General features: G+C 33.4%; 1 protein-coding gene across 1 annotated transcript in view; it reads left to right on the plus strand.

Annotated features, from left to right (window-relative positions):
* Positions 1-16288, plus strand: part of LOC111639299 (double-stranded RNA-specific adenosine deaminase-like) — a 124133-nt gene that overhangs the window by 60895 nt on the left and 46950 nt on the right. The window contains exon 6 of the mRNA XM_023385147.1: positions 10275-10384. Coding sequence (XP_023240915.1) covers positions 10275-10384 — 110 coding nt within the window. The remainder of the gene's footprint in view (positions 1-10274; positions 10385-16288) is intronic.

Raw genomic sequence — 16288 nt, forward strand, 5'->3', positions numbered from 1 at the left:
TTGAACTTTGGAGACATCATTAATAGAAATAATTTTTATGGCCGTTGAATAAGAAATGTTTCTTTCACAAGAAATGTATAAAAATTTATCAATGCATATTTTTTACCTTTTCTTTTATGAACTTATCATTTTGGCAAATGAGCAGCTCACATACAGTTTACTTATGCATAAACATACACTTATATATTGATAGATACTTAAGAAAGATGTAAAATAAATATTTAATATGTAACAGTTAAAATATATTTTATTTCTCTTCAAAACAAACAAATATTGTAATTAACGCAAAATGAATAACAAAACATTTTTAAATAAAAGAAGCAGTTACACTTTTTTTTTTACATTTATTCACTGTCGGAGCTATCTATAATTAGGATCCAACAATATCCTCTTTTAAATGTTGGTTGTAATATTTCATAGCTTAAAGATTCACTTGTTTCTTCTCTATTATTTTCGTAGTCTGAAAGGATATCTTCTTATGTTCTCAACAATTTATTATTGTTACTTTCTAAATCTTCTTTTACTTTAAAATATGGAGCTAAACAATCTTTGAATTTTTTCTTAAATTCCTCAGAGCGCTTTGTTGATGGATCATTATTTGTAAAAAGTTCTTCTAGATTTTTTGCCAATTCTAATGCTTTATTTAAGATTTCTAAATTAAAGTATTGTTCTGGCTCACAAAAAATTCGTAATGAGTCTTCTTCACCGCTTGATTCGGACAACTCTGCCAGTTGCATAAGTTCTTCTTCATCTAACTGTTGGTTAGTATTAATTAATTCAATAAAATCTTCCTCGTTCATGTTGACGAATCCCTCTCCACCTAAAGTGTGGGCAATATTTAATATGCGATTTACTTCTGTTGTTACGGAAGTTAAACGATCTTCTCTAATAACAACTTCAGGCCATAATTTTCCCCAACAGGCATTCAGAGTCGAACATTTTAGTTTCTTCAGAGATAACGAAATAATTTCAATGCTATTTAAAATTGAAAAATCTTTCCGCAAGTCCAGTACTGTAGTAGTATTTGAATTACAATCAATATTTTGTAAAATGTGTTCAAATGTGTGCCGTATATACAATGATTTAAATGATTTAATTATTCCCTGGTCTTGTGGTTGTAGGATTGATGTCGTATTGGGAGGTAAAAATATTAATTTAACAGCCGGATGATTTAAATCTGTGTGTCCTGGCGCGTTATCAACCAGTAACAAAGCCTTGAAACTGATATTTTTTCTTTTTGAGTACTCTTCCACTTCCGGCACAAAGCAATTGTAAAACCAATCGCGAAATAAAACACCTGTTACCCATGCCTTTTTAGTTGCTCACCAGAAAACAGGAAGAGTTGATTTGTCAACTCCTTTCATTGCTCGTGGGTTTAATGAACGGTTAATTAACATGGGCTTTGTAATGTTATCTCTAGATGCGTTTGAACATAAAAGTATAGTGATCCTATCCTTGGAAACCTTAAATCCTGAAGCAGACTTTTCATTTTTTGAGATGTAAGTGCGTCCGGGCATTTTCTTTCAATATAATGAGGTTTCGTCGGCGTTATATACCTGATCTGCAGTGTAATTTCCATCTTCTACAATTTTGAGAAAATTCTCTCGGAATCTCTTGGCTGCTTTTGTGTCGGCTGATGCGCTTTCTCCTACAACTTTGACATTGCGCAAGGAAAATCGATTCCAAAATCTGTTAAACCAACTGTTACTGGCTTTAAATTTGTGTCGATGTGATTCATTAAAAGAAACGGATTCAAGCTCTTTTAAATGCTGGTAAATCTTTGTTGCCTTTTGCATTATCACATTACTACTCAAAGGAAAATTCTTTGAAATGCAATCTTCTATCCATAACATCAAACATTTTTCCATTTTAGGCATTAAAGTGTCCTTTATACGAGCAGTTTTATTCAAACTTACTAAAGCTCCAGAGGAAATTCTAGCCCTTATTTTGTTTTCATTATCTTTTATTGTTCGAATTGTTGACCCGCTTAATTTTAAATCGTTAGCAATGACCATTACTTTCTCACCAGATTTTAACCGATCCAAAATTTTAAGTTTTTCTTCAAAGGATATACGTTTTCTGCTCTTAGAATTCTTCTCCATGGTAGAAGTCATGATGGCTAAAGACAAAATTTTAGATAACGTAAAAATTATAAAATTACAGTACTGTATTAGACTTACATTACCTAATTTATATATAATTTATATATAATACTAAACAGATGATAGCAAACTCAATTTAGCTGCTCCGTAGCGTGGCGCAGGGTCGGAGGAAATTAGTTCGGCTGCTCATCCACTATTGGTCCAGACTCTATCAATCTTGTCGCGAAACGACGTTATAGGAGGTACGTTATACGAAAGTTGCTACAATTTTTTCGCTACGTTATAGGAATTGTCGTTATAGGAACGTATGTTATAGGGGGGTCGACTGTATATTGTTTAATCTGAGTTTTAACAAGATAAATGAATTAATTCATTCAATTTTAAAAATTGGTAGAAACAATATCTAATGATAATTTTTTACATTGCTTGAAATGAATAGAAGCTAACAATCATTAGAACAATGAAGAAAAATAAATCAGATATTCCAGTGTGTTTCAAGCCATTCAGGTACAGATTAAGTTACTCCTCATTACATGACTTCAGTGATGATATGATGCTAATTAGCTAAGTTTGAATAAAGAACAGAATAGTTGTTCTTCTGAGCACAATGTACTGAATAACTGAAATTAGTATTGATGAAAATAAACCAGAAATTATATTGTCTTATAACAAAACAAAAGGTGTTACTGATATGATGGATATATGTTTCAGAACATACAGTACAAAAAGACAAACTAAAAGATAGCTTACAATACTGTGGATAAAGTGATGAATGTTGTATTCATCACATTATCCACAGTATAATGATTATAAGCATTGAATGAATGTGTTCAAGTGCTTATATTACTTTCAAAACATTAGTCCAGAATATTTTGGAGAAGTCTTGTCAGAAGACTTTCCTTATAGAACTTGCCAAAGAGCTCATATTGCTATGCATTCAAAGAAAATCACAATGCCAGGCTTGACAAAGCAAACCATCTCAGTCATGGAACAGCTTGGAATATGAGCAGAAACAAACTTCCAAACTGCACCTGTTGGCAAATAAAGTGTCAAAAGAAAATGATATATGGTACTACAGTATCTGCCCAACATCAAAAGACAGAAAATGCTCAATCCTGTGTTTGAAATGTAATTGCTTTGTCTGCACAGATCATTATACAGTTGTATGCCAAAAATGTACAATGTAAAGATAATAAAATTATAATAGCAAATTTCAACAGCAAAACCTTCTTTTAAACTTAAACTTAATTATCATTAAACATATTTTATTTAGAGAATTTACTGAAATTTTAGTAATCAATAGGATGACTATCACACCAAATTAATGTATAATAATAATAAAAATAAAGACACTGAGTTCAGCATGTAATGCTGAACTCAGGCCAAGCTGATGTTATGAGGGTTAGGCACACCACTGAGCTCACACAAAAGGTACTTCAACAGGGTTACAACTTGCTATGGTCCCAAGTGGTTATGCTCAAGAGCTTCAAGGATCGAAAAATCATTTTCATATGGGAATCTCTCCTTACTACCACCTTGGACACTTGCAACACCACTACGCTCGATCTGCCCAGTGTATGGGTCACGCTATATAAGCATTTAAGCAAGTATTAACATTCTCCAGTTTGCATGTAGCGTGAGCCTGGTTCTGCACATGCGTCAGCTTGCACTTCATGAAGCTAACTGCTTGTTCGGTTTTTGAATTATATTTGAATATTTGCTTCGTGTTCTAAATGACTTTGACAAAGTTTCAACTTATATTTTGTGTGTTCTATTCTACATCAGATTATTTCTGTTTAATTTTTTCGGAAAGTATTTGTATTCACCTGAGGATGACGACTATAAGTTTGTTGAAAGTGCTTGCGACAAAAAAACGTATGCATGTAATGCTGAACTCAGTGTCTTTATTTTTATTATTATTATTGAAATTTTATTATATGGGTCAAAATTATTCTGCATTATCCTGTTCATTTAAAGATGTTCATTAGCTATGTGAGATAAAAAAATTTTAGGGAGAGAGAGCATATAGTTGCACAGATCTTTGCATCATTTATCTTTGCAACCTGGAACTTAAGGTTTAGTGAACTGTGAACTGTGAATCTCAACACTGGATAATTCAACGAAGTCCCGGATTCAATGAGGACAATTCAATGAAGACAGCCCCACCAAGTTGCGACTGACATCACGACAAGGTCAACGTCCAACCATTGAGAACATCAACAGTGAACTTTGAACTCTTTCCAAATCAACTAGTAACAACCAATAAGCAATCGCTGAGTCAACTAGCAACAACTGACAAATCCACAATCAGAAACTGACAGTAGGTAAAGGACCTCGTCAAGGACAGTTATCACAATTGTAAATCGTGTCTTTGGTGCTGATTGCACATGTTATGCATTAATGGTTGGAACTTGTTACATAGAAATTATTGTTAGGAACCATTTTTAAGTTTAGAGTAAATGAATGCGTGTTAATCCTGGAATTTGTCAAATTACCTATGGCGGTTAAAAACATGTAAAGAGAGAGAGTATGTTAAATTTTTTAAAATTATACTCAAAAGTAAAAGTGGGCGAGTTTTACCAACTCAACATGTAAGTGGCAATTAGGGTACTGCCCTTGTATTCTCACACAAACTTCCCATTTCTTTGAAACATTGTACTAGGGAAACCAATCCAGCAGGAGCAATTGGACCTGAACTTTTCTTCACTCTGTTCTGTCTCCTAAACCTTCGTAAAGTTTCAGCCGGTGATTCGTGGCTGAGATAAAACAATTTCACCAATAGTGCTTTATCCACTAACATCAACATCATAATGAAAACTACATGTCAGTGCCAGTAACAGAAAAATTCAGAAATGAGCTGTTAATCATACACCCTGCATTTTATAAGACTCAGATTTGCACAATTCCAGTGATTTTCTTGTGTTCAGTATCCTCTATTGACAAAAATTTGAACTATTTCCTTTTTCTCTACCCAAAAAAATCCCCTTTCATGAGAATAACTTTTATGCAAACCGCATTCAAATATACCAATTCTTTCAACTTTTATGAATTTTTAAACTACAGTAGAACCTCGATTATCCGGACTAATTGGGGATGAAGGTAGTCCGGATAAGGAAAAATCTGGATAATCGAAACAAATATTTTAATTTGTCTTTTAATGATAATACAACACGTTTTCTTTTCGATGACATATCGGTAATATTAAAAATAAATACTGTATTTAAATCGTGATCAAATTTTCAAGAAACAAACGTTCGTATTGAATTTGGACTACTACTGACCAGTGCTAACAGATTACCTATTGTTTAAAAGGTGGCGCAAGAAGACGGATTTTATAAAATAAAAAGCAGTTGAAACTGCATTTTAGGAGGTGGCCCAAGTTGCCCATACGCCGCCCTTGGTCATAGAAATGATGTAATTTGGATATAAATTATTTATAAATACGTATGTCAAATTATATTTTTATTACGACGCAAAATATATTTAAGAGTTTACGACCACTGTGCAGGGTGAGATGAAACGAAAAAAAGTTATGCATTCCATCACGTTCATAAACAGTATCGTAATTCGTCAAGTGCAAATTAGCAACTTCATATAATTTTTGTTTATTTTGAACAATCCGGATAATCGAAAATCCGGATAATAGAGGTCCGGATAATCGAGGTTCTACTGTATTTACAAATTTATGGGAGACACTGTATTTATTGCAAAATTATGATGTAGTTGCTTTTATTGAGACTTGGTCAATTAACTCTTATAAACTGGTACTTTCTTTATTGAACCCAGATTTGTTTTTATATGAATATTGATGGACAAGAACAAAATCAGTCACTGGTCATCTGGTCCATTGGTTACTTAATTTTTTCCCTTTGAGAATGAGATCCCAAATGTGGGGTGTGACCTTAATCACTCACTAAGTATGATTTGTATTTTTCTGGCTAATCAGAAATCTGATTCTCACATTATTGATAAATTCTGCTGAAGTATAATGTTTGCTTAGGTGGAAATTTGCTCAATAATAGATTCCAATAGATTATCTTTGTCAATAGTCTTATAGTTAGAACTGTCTAGACAAAAACCATTAGTACTGTCCAGAGAAGACAGTGGTGACCAGCTCCAGACAGTGAACTTATTGTAATTTAAAAGCTAATTAAGATATATGTCTCAAAATTGGCAGGGAAATTTCTGAAAGACTTTACTTGATAATCTAAACGATTTTCTGTGATAAAACACCGGAGGCCTGGGAAGGCCTCTGAAGGCTGACCAGAAGTATAACTAAAACCTCCAAAATCTCACAGACTAATGGGCCTATAGCCCAAAAAATTTAATGTTTTACTCAGTTAGAACTTGGTTTGGGTTCTGGTCCCAATTCTAGTTGATCAATCTTCAAAAGTTCAGTAAAACAATCCAAAGTTTCTTGAAATATCAAAAGCTGTAATTTCCCAAATATTGGTCCCACAAAGAAAATTTTGACCTCACTAATCCTTATGACTTGCTGTATCCAAATATATATGGCACTGCACTCACAAACACAATAATCCCAAGAAAAACATAATGAATCATGGAGCTTGATGCAAATATGGTATCACAGATCCTGGGTGAGTCCACTCCACATTCAGGTACAATAAGGAGATGGAGTAGAGTTCTAAGGTTCCAAAAACAGCCACAGTTATGTGGAAGATTCTCCAAGGCATTCACTGCATTCTAAGCTACAGAGAATCTTCCCCATTACTGTGGCTGTTTTTGGAACCTTAAAACTACTTTGTACACTTGTGTGCAACTCATGTAGCCATCTCCTTACTGTACCTTTTTTTTTTTTTAATTATTTTTTAGTCAAAAATCAGACAACACACTTCTGGAGAGTGTTGCCATTTTATCTGTCTGTTGTTTGTTTTCATATATCAACAATGTTGCCAGTTACTGTTGCCTCTGACTTGGAAGTTTTATATGTTAAAATACTATGCTATTGCTCATCCTAATTTTTAATGGCATTATTTTCAGTTTTTTATTGAATATTCCTTGTATTTTTGAAAAAATAAAATAGCCATTGGAGATAGTGTGTGTTTTTGTAATAAACCAAAAGGCCGCTGTAAATAATTAATCAGGCTAATTGCTATTCGCAAATCACACCTAAATTCAAACTTTCTAGCAAATAAAAGTAAAAAAATATAAAGATCAAGTGTTTTTGGCCACTAAATTTATCAGCCATCCTCAGGAAATACAAACTGAAAAACTGTTCTATAAATAGAATGTAACTGCTTTGTAAATTTTAAAAGAACGAAAACGGCTGTGACGTATTGTGTAAGATGTATATTATGAGTCAGTAGTGTGCCGTGACATTTGATGATAGGGAAGCTGTGTTTCTGTAAGAAGCCGACTTTCAGGGGCAATCAGTCAGTGATGGTCTAGGGCAGGGTGGCCAACAGTTTTTGCCCCCCAGGCTGAATTGGAAAGAGAACTTTCTGGTGGCTTAAACCAGAGGCTGCCCTAGGAAGATTTTGAGATGGTGTGAGATCTCATTGTGGTGTCACCCCGTAAAGACTGAATTGTAGATAGACATTACAGATACATTTTTCATATTATACGCTGTACTTTTTTTTTAGGTGCCAGAATTTTTCATTTATGAATAGGGGGTCGGAAGTAGCGTTGCGATAAATTGCTGTGATGAATTTGCTATCAGCTACTTGATACTTGACATATTTCATATTTTAGACATCAGGATTCAAGTAGCTGATAGCAAATTTGTCACAGCAATCTACTGTAAGGCTACTTCCAACCCCCTATTCATACCTTCCAATTCAGTGGACCCATGGTCATATAAGACATTCGCATTCCGCACACTTGTGGTCTGGCCACAAGTGTGCCTACTCCCATTCTACACATTTGTCAGATACCAATAAGGAACTGGAACATTTCAAACAAGTAGCATCCAACCACGGATATGGCTGCATATTTATCGACAATCTGGCATCCAAGTATCTAACTTGGTCATCTAACAATGTTAACAAAGCAGAAGCAAATCGGGTAATCTTAGACTACAAACTGATGCTACATGGTATATATAGAGAATTGCAAATAATTTAAATGTACTCCTTACCTATAGAAGGAAATCCACCGTTTTCCGCCTTCTCTCAAACGTGAAGGATGACACTGAGGACGCTCTGGCTCTTGGGATTTACCACATCCCCCTATATGACAAGAGGTTTGATAGATTACTAGCTTACATAGGATCCATTTACAGATTGCTGCAAGCCAGACTAAAAGATCACAAATATGACGTGCTAAAAGGTAACATGAATATGGCTTTAGCACGGTATGCCAGCGATCCGGGGGATACCCCTGTTGGGACCAGGCCAAGCTAATACACAAGGTCTTCAACAGGCAAAGTATTAAAATTTTAGATGCAATGGAGATCTACAAGGTGAGCAAGAGTGGAAACTGCATCAACACGGATGTCATTAATTAATTATCATTGGCGTGGAAACACTATCTAGACTCATGATATATGTCATACACAATACATCACACCATTTTTGTTCTTTTAAAATTTACAAGGCAGCTACATTCTATTTATAGAATGGTTTTTTCAGTTTGTATTTCTGAGGAAGGCTGATAAATTTAGTGGCCAAAAACATTCAATCTTCATATTTTTTTTTACTTTTATTTGCCTGAAAGTTTGAATTTAGATGTGATTTGCTAATATACAGTTTCAGTTTATGGCGAGGTTGTGTTTATTTTAATTGCTATTGTTAATGATTTCATACTAGAGGTAAGTGTTAGGCATCATCTCTTATTAAATTTAGTAATTATAATATTTACTAATTAATTTCAAATATTCTGGAAGAAAAGAATTTGCATGGAGTGGGGCTTGAACCTGCAACTCCTACTTACCATGTGGATGCATTGCCAGTTATGCTATCTGGACCCTGAGCAATTCTTAACTTCCAGACATATTTAATTATCTATATATCCATCCACAGTTACTCATGGTATTGACTGGGGCAGCTCCTATGCCCATGGTCTATGTAATCACCCACTATGGAGTGCCATAGTGGGTGATTACATAAACCTGATATATTATTAATAAACCAAAAGCCCAACTAATTATGGCGACTTTTTGGTTTATTATTAATACATTGGACATAGTGATATTTATATAAGTGTTTTTTTGTTTTATGAATGCTTTAAAATGTCCAAAAAATATTGTAAAACGATTAAATATATTTCATATTTTATATCTAAAATAACATTTATAGCTCAAAAACTAATAGGATGCTTTAATGAAATGTGCAATTGAGTGATCATAAAATATTGATAATGTCTTAAAATAGTCACTGAGATATTTAGATATTTTAGCTATAAGTGAAAGTGTATGTTATCGATAAAGTTAATAAACCTATGTGGCTTTTAAAATAAAAACATAAAATATAAATTTTTGTAACAAAAATATATTCAATGTTACATATATAAATTTTTCAGCTAGTTGAATTTTTATATAAATTTATTTATGTTAATATGTAGAATTTAACTCTTGAGTTTTTATTACAGTAGAGCATCGTTTATCTGAATCAATTGGGGACTGGGGTTGTTCGGATAACTTATTTTTCGGATAACCGATTATGTAAGAAAAATATGCCATGTTGAAATTTTTCTCCGTTGCGTGTCGCTTCGCGTTGAATTTTCGTCGATGTTAAGCCTAATGTAAACTTTTCAAAATAATAATCGTAGCTATTGTATCATTAAAAATTATTTCTTTATTTTTTACAAACAAAATAAATATATTGAAAAATATAAAACCAAAAAAATTATACTTTAGAAGTTAATCTAATATCAAAAACGTTTGATTCAGCACGACATACAGTCTTCGGAAAAACACCACACAAAAGTGCCAGTGCTGCCAGCTAAAACACACATCAACAAAAAAAAAATATTGGAGTAGCCCAAGATATAGCCAAAAATTGCAGCGCCACAGCAATAGCGAAAATTTAAATTTGCCGACTGGAATTCTTTCGGATAACTGCCGTTTTGGATAACTGACTTTCGGATAAACGACGCTCTACTGTATTTTAAATGAATGTAGCAAAATAAAATGTAAACATAATTTATTAACATTCAGAAAGTAAAAAAAAAAAAAATAATATTTTTAATTCTACAAAAATATTATTTTTGTAGTAATTCAAAATCTGAAGATCAGGGAGAACCATCTGAAGCTAATGATGGGCAACATCATCCAGTCTACAACAACAGTAAGCATGGATTATTGAGGTCTAAGATGGAGGGAGGTAAGTTTGTAAAATCTTTTAAAATACTATATTAGGCTGTTGAAAAAATCACAAATATTCAATTATTTATATAGGAAGGAGGATCTAAAATTTTTATATAAATTATATATTACACAAAACTTGTATTGTCAGTAATACAAAAATTGTTTTATTACTCAAAGAAGAAATAAACTTTAGTTCTTTAATATATCTCAAGTTAATTTTTGAGGGTTATGATTTGAAAAAAAACATGTGTGTGCACGTCAAAACAAAAAAAAAATTTTTAACCAAATAAAATATTTTTTAACTTCAAACAACACATGAAAAATGGCTTTACTGGATTTTGGAGTTTTAATGATTGTGAGTACTCTGTATTTTTATTTTCTCAAACTTAAAATTCGTTTAACTTACTCTAATATTTTTGACAGTTAAAAAGAATATGTTTACATTTTTATTTATGTAAGAAAATATAAAATTAAATCATTATTTTTAAATGTCTTTTACAATATAGATTGTCTAAAAATATTTCTTACAATGAAATAAGAAATTCTGTAATTAAAATTTGTTTGAAATTTTTCTTCAATAATAATAATAATTTTTTATTTTTCTATAGTCAATAAACTAATTTTAACTGTGTTGTTCAAATCTACATTTTGTTGCCTGATATAACACGCTTTAAACCATAAACAAAAATTTGTCTCAGTAGATTCAAAATAAGCTTATTGTAAAAAATTCACAAAAGTCCAGACAGTATGACAGGGTAGATTCTTTCAGCTTAGTCTATCATATCAATTTGCTGAAATAAAAGAATATGAACATTTGTGATGATGATTTTAATAATGTCCCATGGTAATGCTTACATGAAATGTGGATTTTTTTATCGACAAAGAATGCTTAATGGAAGACCAAAAAGAAAAGACACTTTTAGCTTACAGGTATGATAGTCATGTCAGTTGGTAGATTAGGTAAATTGGATATATCAAAATAGTTGATCCATGCAACTTGGAATGCAGCCCAGTGATACAAGAAAGCTATGGTAGTTCTTAAACAGGAAGAATAAAGAAAGAAAACAAATGGAGTAAGAAGTTAAAACTTTATCTTATCCATCACCGAAATATAATCAATTACATGTCTCGAAGCCTGTTACCAGTGTGCAATTAAGTTCAAAAAATGAAAAATTATAATTTCATAAACGTTTTCAAACCTTCAACAGTTCTTCAAGCAATGACAAATTTCCATTAGAATGCAATTAAATATGAATAATAATTGAAATTCGAATAAGTGTTAGCCAATGAATTTTTACTAGGCATGCGCACTATGTATCTGGCAAATGATGAGAATTTATAGCTCTTTGTCCACTAGTACTTGCCATGCTAAGGACAGATTTAATTCCTCTTCGTGGTTGATGCAGGTGTTGCTTAGTTTGTATATGTAAGGCTTCCAACCACTTTAGATGCTCAGTGTATGGTGTGCTGTGGATGACTCTTGCCAGGTTAAAATTCAGCTCTATCTCAGGATCACTGGCATAAATACCCAGAGCTGTGGTGGTCCTGGCATGTTGTACATCCGTGATGTGCTCTTTTACTCTAATGCCCAAGGAGTGCATCGTAGAGCCGATGTAACTGAGCTCTCTATCGCATCTGTGATTTTTTATTGGGATGTTGTAGACTCCTGGGAGTCTGTCACGGTTAAGAACATTCTTTCCATTGCAAAGGATGTCAAAAATGGTTGGACATCATCTATATGTGATGTGAATGCGGTGCTTTTTAGCTATCTGTGCAAAGAGTGATTGAAGATACGGGTTATAAGTGATCAGATATACCATAAACCAGTAGCAGAATCCATATACATACCAGTGGAGTCATGTGATCCGCATCAATACAAAATTGCAGCATATAATGCATTAATTAAAAGAGCACACACTCACTTCTCCACACAGCAAGCTCTGCATGCTGAACTGAGACATACTCATTGCATTGCCTCAGACCACAGGTACCCCAAAATTACACAAAAATTAATCAGAAGGTTCCAAGAAGTGCTTCGAGTCCACTTCTGCAACAAAATCCAGCAAGAGGAGGAAAGGATCCTGATCACTTATAACCCATATCTTCAATCACTCTTTGCACAGATAGCTAAAAAGCACCGCATTCACATCACATATAGATGATGTCCAACCATTTTTGACATCCTTTGCAATGGAAAGAATGTTCTTAACCGTGACAGACTCCCAGGAGTCTACAACATCCCAATAAAAAATCACAGATGCGATAGAGAGCTCAGTTACATCGGCTCTACGATGCACTCCTTGGGCATTAGAGTAAAAAAGCACATCACGGACGTACAACATGCCAGGACCACCACAGCTCTGGGTATTTATGCCAGTGATCCTGAGATAGAGCTGAATTTTAACCTGGCAAGAGTCATCCACAGCACACCATACACTGAGCATCTAAAGTGGTTGGAAGCCTTACATATACAAACTAAGCAACACCTGCATCAACCACGAAGAGGAATTAAATCTGTCCTTAGCATGGCAAGTACTAGTGGACAAAGAGCTATAAATTCTCATCATTTGCCAGATACATAGTGCGCATGCCTAGTAAAAATTCATTGGCTAACACTTATTCGAATTTCAATTATTATTCATATTTAATTGCATTCTAATGGAAATTTGTCACTGCTTGAAGAACTGTTGAAGGTTTGAAAACGTTTATGAAATTATAATTTTTCATTTTTTGAAGTTAATTGCACACTGGTAACAGGCTTCAAGCTATGTAATTGGAGTAAGAAGTTGATTGCTGCAGAAATGATGAGAGAGTTATAGAAAAAGATGATGATAATTCTTATAGCAGCTAAGAAGATGACAGGGACATTAATGAGCAATTTCAAGAATTCAAAAAAGGAATGATTTTATTTTATACTAGCTGTTATCCGCAACTTTGCCCACACAGATTTTGCAAGCAAACCCTATTTATATTCAATATTTCAACAACCATAGTAATTGTTATATAACATCTACCGCTGAGAATCAAATGAACTATTTTCAATTTGATCAATTTTCTGGAACGCTTACAATCATTCTATAATCGAACCAATATGTAATAACAAATTCAAATTTAAAACAGTTTGAACATTTGGTGAAAAAATCAAAATATATAAAAATATTTTAACGATGTTTGAAATGTTATCAATTTAATACACCTATGTACTCAATGAAAACTAAACGTGGTTGAAAACAAAAAATTGCATCCCTTCTTAATGTGCATTCTCATGACGTACCCTACTAAAACATAGTTAAAAACAAAAAATTGCATCTAAAATATTACAGTAGAAGCTGTTCTTCAGGTTAAGCCTTAATCCTTTCCCTCTCCCCTTGCAGGGGGAATTTCCAAAAATCCCCTCTTAGTGTGCATTCTCATGGCATACCCTAACTATGTACAAAATTTCACCTCTATTTTCAGTGGTTTGCTCTGGGCAATGATGAATCAGTCAGTCATTCAGGACAAGTAATTTTATGTATTTAGATTTAATAAAGCATATGATTATTTTGTTTATTTTGTGATATTTACTCATTATGAATTGCATAATTTGGAAAACATGTTTTGGATTTACACTATAAGATGGACAGTGTCAATTTGAATTCCCATGTTATAATAAATTATAGTAAGCCATATAGAATCAATATGATATACAATCGTTTGCATATTTTGAAGCAAGAATATGTGAATTGATTAATCAAAATGAAAAAATGAATCATACTTCATAATAAAGGGAATTGAACAGCGTTACAACTGTTCAGTTTCATTTGGTAATGTCAAATAAACTATGAACTGTTTTTAATTTCTTCAGTGAGTTGTTTCTGTAAGTCAGGTAAAAGTGTGAGTTTTTTATCCTGGAAAATCTGGAAATTTCAGGTAAATTGAAAATTATTGGACACCTGTAAAGACATTATCAAATCTTTGTTCTCCGTATGTTTTAGTACATAACTCAAAAGAGATGTATCTTTACAGGTTAAAGCAAAAAAGAAATATTTAATAATGATAATAAAGTTAAAATTTAATTAGATTTTACATGCAGAGTGGTTCCAAAGTCAGTTAATTGAAATATATTTGAAGCATAATTAAAACCTGTTTGGTGGTTATCACAATCATCAACAATAACATATAGCTGGTAGTTGTAATAACCATAACTATATTATCATCACTTTAATGAAAAGTAAATTACAAATAATAAATATACAGTTCCAAACTGATTTCAACCATTCTTAATAGTCTTAAATATGTTTCAGTTAACTAGTTTTTTAACCACCCTGTACATAATGTATTTTATATTTATTTATTTTTATTTTTTAATAAGATTTATTATATGACTGATGACGAAAAATAATAGTGACGTAGAAGTTATAGATAATAATCTGTTACCTAAAATTCATAAGCTAGCAGACAGTTGAAATAATAAAAAAATAGTAATTTCAAAACCATAATTGATTACTGCATTAGAAAGCAAAATTAATACAGTAGAACCTCGAAAACTCAGCCTAATGTGGACCGAAGGGTGGCCGAGTTTGTGAAAATGCCGGGTTATCGGGAATGGTGTTAAAAAAAATAAGTACGAGTGTTTCTTCAGAAAATACTGTACTGTACTTGTATATATTGTTTGATGACCGTTAGGGGTCGGAAGTGCTATGTTGTGTCTTACATGTGCTCTGGGTTTGATCGTCATTTTTTTTAATACCAAGTGGATTACTGCGGAGTATAACACATCGTTGAACTCAGGAAGACAAGCGCTCTCCGTAGGTACTAGTATCTTTTAATTTGGTGGACTTTTGCCTGGGTTATTGGAGCCCGAATTTTCGGTCTTTTGCACCATCTCCCACGTGTTCGGTTCGCTTTTTCTACTTCATTCTTTGTCAGCGGTTATTTCTTACGTACTGCTATTATTATTATCCTGACGGCGTGACATTTTTAACCCTGAAATGCGATCCGTTTTTCATTTCCTTTCCGCTGGACAAAGGGCTTTGTTCCCTATCACGTGGTGGGTGCAGCCATTCGGCGAAAACGACGATTGCTCTGGGCCTGTAAGCTTTCAGGACTTTGCTCTAGGCTTTTTCAGCTACTAATTACTCTGTGTTCAACAATTTCTCGATCATGTCTATGGACTTTGACCCTACTGCTGCCAATCTCCGCATGGCCGCATCTGAGGTTCTTAACGAACTGAAGGGATATTTAGCGGACAACAAACAAGAAAAAATTAACAAAAGGCACTCAGACTATATTATCCGTAGTGCACAACGCATTATTGATATATTTTCTAATTACACAAGTCTCCAACAACTTGATGATATCTCTGGAAAGCTTGATCGCATAATGGAGAACAACAGAGACGAGATAATACTTGAAAAGCAAGACAATATAATAGACAAACTTACTGTCATAGAAAAAGTAAGGGAACCAGCTCAGCCATCTTATAGCACTATTTTAAAATCCGGCATAAACGTCAATACCTCTACTAAAACTAAACAACAACCGCATGTTTTTTCTAACAACGTCCTCCTGGTGTATAGTAAGGACGAGAAAAGCAACAGCGATAATCTATGTAAGCTACTGCAGAAAGAGATCAAACCATCAGTACTAAAAATCGGAGTGAACAAGATCAGGAAAATCGCTGGCGGAGGTGTTGCCGTAGACCTGGAAAAGAAGGAGGACATAGCTAACCTGGAGAACTGTATCAAAGAAAAATTACCAGATGTTACCACCCGGCTTCCAAAGAAAAGGAAACCGCATGTGATACTGTACTCCGTACCCAATTTCGAAACACAAGATAGTCTAACACATTGCATATACAACCAGAACGACCTTATAAACGAAACATTCTCTGAGGAAGAATTCAACAACCAGTTTTGTGTCAAATTTGCCACAGGGAAGA

The sequence above is a fragment of the Centruroides sculpturatus genome, unplaced genomic scaffold (genome assembly GCF_000671375.1).
Source record: "Centruroides sculpturatus isolate CEXI.00-Female unplaced genomic scaffold, Cexi_2.0 scaffold1269, whole genome shotgun sequence".
NCBI classification, from domain to species: Eukaryota; Metazoa; Arthropoda; class Arachnida; order Scorpiones; family Buthidae; genus Centruroides; species Centruroides sculpturatus.